The 11,319-nt window shown below is 42.2% G+C and overlaps 1 protein-coding gene and 1 long non-coding RNA gene across 3 annotated transcripts in view; one reads left to right on the top strand and one right to left on the bottom strand.

Annotated features, from left to right (window-relative positions):
• adgrb3 (adhesion G protein-coupled receptor B3) overlaps nucleotides 1–11,185 on the top strand; it is a 121,822-nt gene extending 110,637 nt beyond the window's left edge. Inside the window, exons 20-31 of one of the 2 annotated variants that reach the window (XM_085428366.1) lie at nucleotides 247–397; nucleotides 1,935–2,004; nucleotides 2,412–2,478; nucleotides 3,775–3,878; nucleotides 4,209–4,307; nucleotides 4,544–4,715; nucleotides 4,956–5,051; nucleotides 5,792–5,831; nucleotides 7,356–8,032; nucleotides 8,163–8,198; nucleotides 9,006–9,110; nucleotides 10,404–11,185. In XM_085428366.1, coding sequence (XP_085284492.1) covers nucleotides 247–397; nucleotides 1,935–2,004; nucleotides 2,412–2,478; nucleotides 3,775–3,878; nucleotides 4,209–4,307; nucleotides 4,544–4,715; nucleotides 4,956–5,051; nucleotides 5,792–5,831; nucleotides 7,356–8,032; nucleotides 8,163–8,198; nucleotides 9,006–9,110; nucleotides 10,404–10,592 — 1,806 coding nt within the window. In that variant the 3' untranslated portion in view covers nucleotides 10,593–11,185. The remainder of the gene's footprint in view (nucleotides 1–246; nucleotides 398–1,934; nucleotides 2,005–2,411; nucleotides 2,479–3,774; nucleotides 3,879–4,208; nucleotides 4,308–4,543; nucleotides 4,716–4,955; nucleotides 5,052–5,791; nucleotides 5,832–7,355; nucleotides 8,033–8,162; nucleotides 8,199–9,005; nucleotides 9,111–10,403) is intronic. The other variant, XM_085428367.1, reaches the window with a different exon arrangement.
• On the bottom strand, nucleotides 5,746–11,319 carry LOC146655774 (uncharacterized). The gene is made up of 4 exons (XR_014914359.1): nucleotides 11,184–11,319; nucleotides 10,552–10,616; nucleotides 7,601–7,756; nucleotides 5,746–5,872 (listed from the first exon to the last, which is right to left on the bottom strand). It is a non-coding gene; the product is annotated as an uncharacterized LOC146655774 (long non-coding RNA).

Here is an 11,319-nt window from a genome sequence, read left to right on the forward strand (position 1 = left end):
TATCGCTGACTCTGTTGGTGCAAGGCAGACTTTCCCTGAGCTGCACAGGATACTAATGGATGGTCTGTGTTGTTCGTATGGCCGGAATGATTCAAGGAAATGAGGGATTATCAATAGAATTGATGCATCTCCGTAGGAAGCCTGTTGCTTCAAAGGAATCTATATTTATTAGCTGTTAGTAAACTGCATTTCTTTTAAATATGAAGCTCTGCCTCTGTCTGACATGTTTTGTTCTCCATCCAATAGAGCGTCTGCATCATGACAACAGCCTTCCTGCACTTCTTCTTCCTGGCGTCGTTCTGCTGGGTCCTAACAGAGGCCTGGCAGTCCTACATGGCAGTGACAGGAAAGGTTCGGACCAGGCTCATCCGTAAGCGCTTTCTGTGTCTGGGTTGGGGTAAGTAAAGCAGCATGTTTCTCTAAACCTCTCCATTATCTCCCATCATCCCAGCAGCTGCCATTTTCTCACAATATCTCTGGCCGCGGTGTCTTTCCAAGTAACTGCACCGTCTTTTCCTATTCATCCTCTCCGTGGGGCTGCTAGATCCTCATCCTGTCAGGCGCTTTTGTTGTGATGCTTTTTCCAGTCAAGCTCTCTAAGGGCTGGGTAAATGGACCAGTCATGAGCAGTGTGGGGGGGAAGGACAGACTGGTGCGGCTCTTCAATTGCAGGTTACAATGACCTTATGTCTGATAAAGAGGGTCTGAGCCAGGCATTCACACTGCAGCAGAATACATTTCATCTGAAACCCTCTGATGTACAGTTTAGAAGAAGGAAATGTTTGCAGAGGCAAAATGCACTGAATGCAACTAGTACAGCATATGTATCATCTTTCTTTACCGATTTTAATCATAAGCACCATACAAATATCAATAAATACACGCGGCATCAAAACCTACAAGATTTCCCTTCATTTGATAACTGCCAGTATCAATCCCTGTCCAAACAGCCTTTTCTTACAAAAATCTCTCCTAAAAAAAAAAAAAATCAATTTGATTACGGTATGAAAGAGCCCACACTCATTCTTCTTGTTACCTAGCAACAAACAAGGCTCTCTTAGTCATTGCAGTGCCATGGCTTGCAAAAAAAATGGACAAAGCCTGTTCTGCAATCACACAGATTTCTAAAAAAGTCCTAATATACATTTTGACAAATAAATGAGATTGTGTCGTCCCACAGTGATGTTGCATTGCAGTACAGATTACTCTATTCGTTTACTCATGCCACAACAAGAACATAATTCTTTAATCCTCTACAGATTACGACCTTATTCAAACAAAACACTGATCTAAAAGAGACAAGCAGCACAGAGTGCCTGTGGTCTCTTAATTCACCTGTTTGAAGCGCAGTGTCTCCACCAGATTGTTGCCTGCGCTGTGATTTACGACATGCTTGCGAACACCCAGCACTCTATACCTCTCCGGCACTGCAGAGAAGCACTGGATGGCAACGGGGTCTTCGGCTCGTGCCTCCAGGAAACTGATTACATCAATAGCACCTGCTTGCGCTGCTTGGAGAGGGATAGTGTTAATATTCCAAGTACATAGTAGCAAGAACCGAATCAATTACACCAATCTATAATGAGGAGACGTACAGCCAAATCCCTTCTTGTAAAAGGTGTGGAAGGTGGAGACGTGTTGTACAGTACAGTGATGAAATTTCTGGACATGATGCACTGCTGCCCTTTTGTCGAAGCAGTCTGTTCTTTTCTGCCACTTAAAGAAATAAATTGAATTGCCCATACTTGATCATATACTCTCAGATGTCTGTATAGTCTCATACTGTGGCTTCTAATGAAATCAATCGGGTTGCACTTTCCTTAATGACTGGAAGGCACAGTTGACTTCTTCTCCCTTGAAGTGGGTTTATGCTCTCAGCTCTAACAAGCTACTAGAACTGCTCAAATAACTATTGATTGTTTTCTCCTTTGAAGGATTACCAGCTTTAGTTGTTGCGGTTTCGATGGGATTTACCAAAACAAAGGGCTATGGGACACCCTTATAGTAAGTTTTTTTTCCTCTCTTTCTAACTGTGTTTAGTATTCAGTGGGCACATCGTAGGTTCGTCTGTAAAATCTAAGGGTAATGATTGCACGCGTCTGCAGTGGCTTAGTTATCCTAAATAGTATCATAAACAAAGTCCCAAGAAGCCAATCAAATTTCAAAATAGCACAGCAAGACCCCAATTCTATGTGAGTTGTATCCCTGCTGGATACCAAATGCATAAACACTGCTTAAAATCTCTTTAGAATCTTATTACCCCGTGAAACTTTGGATATGGAGTTACAACATATGGCACTTCTCCCCTGACAATTGTGGAAAACACAACTGTATGCTGGTGTGCACCATTAACTTGGATGTTAATGCCTTAGTGGGAGTTAACTGTGTTTTTTCCTCTGCTTTTCCTGCAGCTGTTGGCTGTCTTTGGAGGGCGGGCTCCTGTACGCCTTTGTTGGACCTGCAGCTGCTGTTGTTCTGGTATGTCTCAGCCACCACTGTCTGTTTTTTGTTTTGTTGGGGTTGGGTTTTTTTGCTTTTCTGTATAATGTAATGTAAAGGAAATGTACATTAAAGGAAAAACTGCCAGCACTAGCAGCAACAAATTCTTCAATAAACATGACTTTGCAGTGCTTGTGAATTGTTCTGGTTGCACTCAAAGACCAGCACTCACACGAGCCACGCGATTCTAGCGGTGGCATGGTGTGAATATGGTACAACTGTGCTGTGCTGAAACCCGACACAAAAAATGATGCTTTGAAAATGTTTGACTTGAGGAACCAACTGTGGTTTCAAAGTCAAAGTAATGAGCGTCCCATCAGGCAATGTGCTCGAGTAACCCCCTTTCATTTACCATAATGGCCCTCCATGAAGCTGTGAGGTTATTAAGTATTTATGCATTAGATTTGTCCAAAATCTAATATACTGGGGTATTTTAATCATTTTGTATTTACATAGCTGTACAGAGAAAATTACACAAAGAATGTGATTATGCAAATCACTAAGTCTGTGTCAGAGGGACGGACGACTCGGAATGTGTAATAATATTGTTCACTGTCAAATTCCTGTTCTCTGCTGGGATTTGAAATGAAGCGATTTCAGATATATGTATTTTTTAAGTGACTAAACCTCTTGTTTGAGCGCAAAGACTCGGAAGTCTCGCCGCTCCGTGGTTATTATTTGCAGCGAATCTCAGAGGAACACAAGCTAATCTCTGCAAAAAAACAAAACAAAAAAAAAAAGCAGAAACAACCATCTGCAGTGAGAATGCACGCCACACCGTGCTGCTGTTATCACTATATCGATAGTCAGATGTCTCACAGTAACAGAGCTTGTTGGATAAAAACTTCCCCGAATGTATTTGCATAAATACTTAATGAGTTCTTCTCACAGTTATGGGGGATTTTAAATAGACTACAGTGCACTGTTTTAAACAATGGTCCAGCCAGCGAGTGTAAAGCTCCCTCACTTCTCTGCTAATAATAGGAGAAGGTGCCTTTGAGGAGACGAGTGCTTCTTGTCAGGCAGATCCTTTCTTAAGGCTGTTGTGCTGGGGCTGAGTGTGCGGGGCATGTCTCTTCCATTGGCTGAAATGTCACAGAGAAGAGCAAATAATAGAAGCTACAGGTCAAAGTTAATGCAGATGGAAAATGACACTAACCATTGGCTACTTAAGGAGAATGTCATGCTGGGAAATTAAAAACATTGCTCTTAAAATCCTCTCGTTGTGGATGATTTATTGAAAACAAATATTCCTGTTCTCCTTTCTCGTGACAGGTCAACATGGTGATTGGCATTTTGGTGTTTAACAAACTAGTGTCCAGAGATGGTATACTGGACAAGAAGCTGAAGCACCGAGCAGGGTATGACAGCACATCCTTGTTAGTACCTGCTTTTTCTTTTCTTCTCTTAAAATCATGCAAAAATATACATACAGTGTGCTTTGAGTTGTTGTACATATGGAGATTTAGACCTCCTTTTTTCTGCCATTGAAAGGAAATTACAGGCATAAACATAAAGAGGTCAGATCTCTCTCGGGAGCGACATGGTTTCGTATTTCTTTGGCAGAATCAGTCCAAGATGAAAAAACCACACACACACGCCCACACATTGGCTGCTTCTGTTGTAGATAATATGACGGTGGGAGATTTTAAAGTGGAGTTAGTGGCTCTCAGCGTTGTTTGTCATGATGTTGTCTCTATGTCCCACAGACAGATGAGTGAGCCGCATACAGGATTAACTCTCAAGTGTGCCAAATGTGGCGTTGTATCAACAACTGCTTTATCAGCAACTACAGCTAGCAATGCAATGTAAGTGCCTGTCAGTGTCTGTGAATCAATAAGGCGGTGCTGCGGGGAGTCTCTGTATGTACAGCATGTCCACCTCTGCAGTTCTGATCATCTCGCTGCCCACTGCAATGCAAATTTACGTTTCAGTGTTGAAACGGTTGAGATTTGAGATTTTAGTCAGCACTGTAGACTGTATATATCACCACCAGTTTGCCTGCCTTTATTTCTTCTACACGGTGCTCCTTCTTTTCTCTCAGGGCGTCCTTGTGGAGTTCCTGTGTCGTGCTGCCTCTGCTGGCTTTGACCTGGATGTCTGCGGTACTTGCCATAACGGACAAGCGCTCCATCCTCTTTCAGATCCTCTTTGCTGTCTTTGACTCGCTGCAGGGTTTTGTCATTGTGATGGTGCACTGTATCCTACGGAGAGAGGTAGAGGATGATTTCATTTCCTCCCCCTCTTCACCTGTGATCTCTTTTAACTGCCTGTATGTCAGCAGATTATGCTCCTGCAAATGCTATTAACTATTAATTGCTTTCGAATCCTAAACTCACTAACAGCTTTCCCTGTAGGATTTTGCATATTTAAAAAGAAATGTTTAAAGGATATCACAGACATAATAAGCTGTATTGTTAACATATTCCCTAACACTTATTCCCTCTTGTGCATAGGTCCAGGATGCTTTTAGATGTCGGCTCAGAAACTGCCAAGATCCAATCAGCGGTGATGCAACAGGAACTTTCCCTAATGGGCATGCTCAGATAATGGTAGGCACAGTTACCCCGCTGTTATCTGCAGCCATTAGATCCTCTGTAATTTGAGCAATGTTCCCTGGTTATTTATAATACATGGGCACACCCCTTTGTTCTCTACTAACCTTAATTTGTCTTTTATTACTATCCTATTTTTTTTTAGGTTTCTATGACCTCTTTCTATAGGTTAATAATTTTGCATGGTGTGCTTTTATAAAGCTCAGATTATACGCGGTGAAGACACTTGGCCCCTTGATAAATGGTATTAGTTTCCTTTGGTCTTCTTAGCCCCTGAGCTCAGTCTTTTATTTCTATTTGATTGAACTTACTGGCCATATTTGCCGTCCATCCCTCTCATTTCCTCTCACTGGGTAATAGAGGACTGTTCCCTCTATGACCTTTGACTGGGACGCCAGTCTCTTCATCTAGCATGACGATGCCACCGGCACATTGAAGCAATGATCTGCCATTAGTATTGTAATACCATCCAGAGTGAAACAGTTTTCACAATAGCAGAATGGTGTCAGGCCCTCTCGTTCAATGCGATCATTAGCAGCAAGCACAAAATGCTCCCCAGCTGCTGCAGCCAATTTTTTTTTTTCAGCCACACACATTTTGCTGAAATATTATTGGGATTCTTTTCATGTATCATAACAATAGAATAGCATTGATCTCACTTTTGTAGCTGGTTTCTTTTTTAAAATATGCTTTTTATTTTTAGAAATATTGAACATTTCACTGTCCTTCACTTACAGACGGACTTTGAGAAGGATGTGGACATCGCCTGCCGATCAGGTAAAGAACACACACTCTCTGATTAACTAGATTCCTCTTGGCTTGCATGTTGAAAAAAACAAAAAAACAAAGAGGTTAGACAGTAAAAAATAGCTCAGGTTATATAACAACCAACAATCCCCACAGGAGTTTTTTCACAGTTACAAAAACACTGACTTTAATCTGAGAACAAAACAGTATAAAGAGAGCTGTTGGAGTTTTCACTGTAATTTCCAGCGTCACTGTAATAGATAACTGCAGTAAATTGAAATAGCGGCAGCTTTCCTCATCTTTCGGCAGTTCCATTTGCAATTATGTCTTTTCATTAACGTCGTGATACCATCTAAGGATAGGTACGTAGGTCCTTCGTGTCTAATTGTGGGAGGATTTTCTTTCTAAGTTATCTCACTGGGGAGATACAATGTTTTCTGATTCCTCTGTCGCGCTCTTTTGTATTTTTGGGCCACAGTAGTTTTATGATTTAATAAAACTGAGGAGAATAAAAGAGACTGTGCAAGTTATCTCGCGTTAGAAACCTGCACAGGCTTGAAACCTCTCCTTTTCCCACTCCCTTCCACATCCTAAATGTGGAGGGAGCAACCAAGCTGGCCATTATTCAGAGCTCTCTGAAACGGCACTTGTTAAGTAACAAAAAGGGGCTCCCTGGCTCTTCTGGCCTGCCCTACTTCATTCTGTGCTCGTCTAAAGCTAAAGTGGGCATACCTGATACAAAAAGGAAGAAAAGACAGGTGTCATTTATAAATTATGACCTGATATGGACCGAAGTGGAGCTGCAGTCTGAGAGAAATGCACTTAACAGACCACTCTGCGGGCTCACGGTGTTAAAGCTGGTTGTTTACAAGCTTGGGTTATTGTCAGCAGCAGAAGTAATATTCTGCAGCGTCACACTACAGAACACAGGGTAAACTTAGATCAAAGGACTTCTTCAGAGCGAATACCACACTGTTTTCCCCATGTCCACACTGAGCATTAAATTAGCCTCGAACAGAGAGGGGAGTATTGCGCTTGTTTGCTATTCTTGTAATGTCCTTGCAGGCCTTTTGTGAGCAGATAATATAATTCCTAGGCAAAGATTAAAATACACACAGGGGAGGATTCAGTGTTTCCTATAACCAGAGGGTATTTTGGAATAGATATCTGCTCCTTGGTAGAATATTTTTCACAGGACAAGTTCACCAGCAATTACTAAGTTTGGATTAGGATGTGAAATGCTGTACTCTGAATGGCGGAGGGAGTTTCAGGGATGGATGAAACTATATGAGCCCATTTACAGTAATATCCTCGAGAGACAGCAGTGTCTGCTGTTGTGTCCCTTTGTATTTGGGCATGATGTCACACTCGGTGCATATTCACAGTTATTTATCCCGTACTTTATTCCCTCTGTACTGCATATTCCGCCGAGAGTTCTTTCGCATTGATTTGAATCCCCTTGTTCTTTCAGTCACATGCTGAAAAATATAAAACAGAGTCTGACACCCATTACTGAGAAATTCCAACTAATCCTTGTATCACCCTGCCCCGCAGCACTCCACAAAGACATGGGCTCTTGTCGCGCCGCCACCATAACAGGCACCCTCTCCCGCATTTCCCTCAATGATGAGGAGGACGAGAAGGCCCCCGAGGGCCTCAACTACTCCACACTGCCTGGCAACATCATCTCCAAAGTGATTATCCAGCAGCCTTCCGCTCTGCACATGCCGATGGGAATGGGCGAGCTGAAAGAGCAGTGCATGGTGGACACCACCGCCGACATTCGCCGCACCGTTTACCTTTGCACCGACGACGCCCTGCGCCAGAGCGACCAAGACATGGGCGTCCACGACAAGGAGGGCCATCCCATGCAGAGTCAGATGATGGAGACAGACTACATAGTCATGCCCCGTGCCTCCGCAGCCGTGTCGGGGTCGGGTAACGTGCCCACCCTCCTGAAAGACGACACCAAGATGAACATCACTATGGATACACTGCCACACGAGAGGCTAATGCATTACAAGATGAGCCCTGACTTCAATATCAACCCGTCAGGCATGGACCACATGAATGTGAACCTGGAGCAGCAGTATCCGAGCGCTCCAGAGCAGATGCAAAACCTGCCCTTTGAACCTCGCACGGCTGTTAAGAACTTCCTCGCTGAAATGGAGGAATCCACGGGGCTTTCTAGGAGTGAGACAGGGTCAACAATATCTATGAGCTCTCTAGAGGTACATATGCTCATGTGGATGAAGCACAGAAGATTCAGTTGCACTTTAACACTTTTATGTTAAAATACTCCAAACATCTGTATTGGGGCCCATGGCTGCTTCATAATACTTTCCGATTTTCTGTTTACAGAGAAGAAAGTCACGTTACTCCGATCTGGACTTTGAGGTATGTAAAACCATAATGTTTCCTTCCTTGGTACATGCATCTAGCTTTTTATGCAGAGAAAGGCCATTTTTGCAGTTGTGTTTGTCATTTGATTTACTAGTTCTTGTTGTGCCTCTTAAGCTTATTGGAGTTACACAGCCTTGACTCAGTGAGATTTATTGGCACGCTGTGTAGTTAAGGTAAAAGCAAGGCTGTCAACTGACAAACAGGGCAACAGTTCTCATCTACATTTTGTCCTCCTCCATCTCCTACATCCATTAGCTATATGTTGATTTCCAAAATGTATGCTTTTAAAGTCATTTGCACATTTCACATCTGATTTTTACCACTGGTTTCAGCAGTGATTTTATTGGCTTGCAAACACATAGTCAAACCCCCTTTGGCAGGTTATAGCATTTCCTTTGCAATGTTAAATCAGGCTTTGCTGCATATATATTGTAAACTCTGTCAAAATCAAGGAAACATGGCATCTAGTTTGGCTTGGGGTGTGTTTTCTTTTAGCTTGGGCTTAAATGGAAAATTAGTGCCAAGGTTTGATTACGAGGGTTTCCCTGACACCAACAAAACTAAGAGTGTAGGTTATTCAGCGTTTCAGTGTCCTCTAACCCTAACTTTAATTACAGTGCTGTTTCCTTTATTTTGGCAGTCACTTGTGTATATGCAGTGACAGGTAGATTTGTTTCAAACCTGGCCTATAAGTAAACTACCATGACACTAACAAATTGAGCAGAGCTGGAGGGGGTGGGGAGGAAGATGCATTTCCATTATTGGCTGTCAATACCAAAAGAAAAACCCTTGCTATTGCAGAAAGTCATGCACACCAGGAAAAGACACATGGAGCTGTTCCAGGAACTGAATCAGAAATTTCAAACCCTGGACCGATTTCGAGACATACCAAATATGGGCAGCATGGTGAGTAACAGGAAACCAGGGGGGTGGCGGTCAGCCAGTGAAACAGAGCAACATCCAAATACTCTATTTAGATACCCGGTGCAGGACACATAGTGTGTGATTGTGCAAATGAGTGGTTATGTAGCTAAAGTACATGCAGAAGTGAACCGTCCAGTAAAGCAGCGGGCCTGCCAGCAGCTGGCGAAGGCTGAGTGACGGGGGCCGACCCTTAAAAGCATTGAAGCATTTTTTCCACGAGGCCAGGGGAAAAAGGACCTTTGGTTTTCTTGTCGCAGTAGAGTGCATCCATTCCAATGCAAGGCCATGAATGCACTTTTATTTACATGCACATTTATCTACTTAGCAACACCATCATTTTTTCCATAAATGCATGGCAGATTATTTAATCTATCAGCATCGTATACAACTTTGACCTTAATGCCGTTGCACTCCTCTGGCGGCTGTGTGTGTGTGTGGGGGGGAAACGTTCCTTTATCACGCTCGGTCCAGAAGTCAGGCTGCTTCTATGAATTAGTCCTGACCTCGCTGCAAATCAAAAGTCTTACCATCTGTCTTCGCACCTGACTACAGCTGCAGACTGTGAGGATATAAGGCTTCACGCGTCTGCCTCACGCAAGCAGCATTTAATGTTTATACTGAAAGCACAAATTGGGTTGGTGACCAAACACATCTGATAAAAGGATATGTCAGTACCTTTGGTCGCATATAATCCCTTTTCAATCAGCCCTACAGTACAATGTAATTCAAGGCCTGTTGCTTAGTTACCAATACAGGATCTTTTGTATAGAAAACTACAGCACATTCTCACTCCCCCATTTTTTCTTTTTCTCTCTCTTTTTCTTTTTTTTTTTTTTTTTTTTACCTAAATGAATCTACTGCAGAGCTGGCTGCAGACATTAGTATCCATTTTATATTCCCTGACTGGGAGCAGCTTCTCTCCTTTATTTGCAATAGCATCTTTGGGACTCTCAGTAAGAGCACATTCAGATGAATGGCTCACATATGGAGCCCATATAATAAAGCAGTTTTAGAACTTTGGGAAAACACAGTTCTGCTATGACTCCATGATAATAGCGTAAGCATGTTCACCTTTAATACACTACCATTATCTTTTGTTATTTGATGCTTTCCACAGCATTAATCCATTATTTTCAATTAGAAGTGGGTTCATATATGAGTTCAGATAATGCCCTTTTGAGTGAACTGACTTTCAACTATGTAAAAGACAGAAAATGGTTTAGCTGCAGAGGATATCATGCCACTAACATCACACCCCACCGGCCATGTTCACAGGACAAGGCAATGCCAAACAAGAACCCATGGGAGAGCTACAATCCAGCCTGTGAGTACCAGAACTACGCCACTATGAATGTACTAGAATCTGACACCAAGGACTCACTGGAGATGACGCCTGCAGAGTGGGAAAAGTGTGTCAACTTACCCTTAGATGTCCAGGAGGGAGACTTCCAAACAGAGGTCTAGAGGGCGGAGAAGGTGAAATGCAAACTAGGAAATGAGGAGAAAAGGGGATGTAATTTGCACTGAACAAAGCAACAGACTTTTCTAACAGCCTTGGCATACATATCTGGATAATACGAGTGTGGCAGGGACATTATGTGCCAATACAATATAAGGACTGGTGAGAGAGAAAAAAAGAAGAAAAAAAAGGGATAAAAACATCAGTGTTACTTTTTGTATTCTCACTAGTGTACTTAGTGTGGGGCAGCCTGGTGTACAATATTTACCATCATGTGTTTCGAATTATCTTTTGAGGAATTGGCGAAAAGAAAGCGGATTAAAAAAAAAAGGTAAACCTCACAAAGCAAAGACATGCCATGTGGTCCCAGCTTCATCGGGTCTAGTTTTGATTTCCTAAAACTAGACCCGGGAGCACAATGTATATATTTATGCAGGTTTTTAAAAAGTTTATAACAGTCTGTTTGGCCATTACTACACTTTTTACTTTATAATATAAAACATGGGAGGCAAAGAGGATTTTTTCTGTCATATTAAAATGAATGTTTGTCAAGCTACATTCTTCATTGCTTTAAATGCAATAAAGATAATACTCACTTTTATATAAATAATATATTTCACAACTTTATTACTGCAGAATCTGCTTGAAGGATCCCAGCAAGCTCTCTCATCTGCAGCTCTGTATAAAATATTTAAAAACAAAATGTTGTATGGTGTAAATAAACTTTTGTCT

This window comes from Rhamphochromis longiceps, linkage group LG13, assembly GCF_057381845.1.
Source record: "Rhamphochromis longiceps isolate RC_006_pf linkage group LG13, R_longiceps_female_GT1.1, whole genome shotgun sequence".
In the NCBI taxonomy this organism is placed as follows: Eukaryota; Metazoa; Chordata; class Actinopteri; order Cichliformes; family Cichlidae; genus Rhamphochromis; species Rhamphochromis longiceps.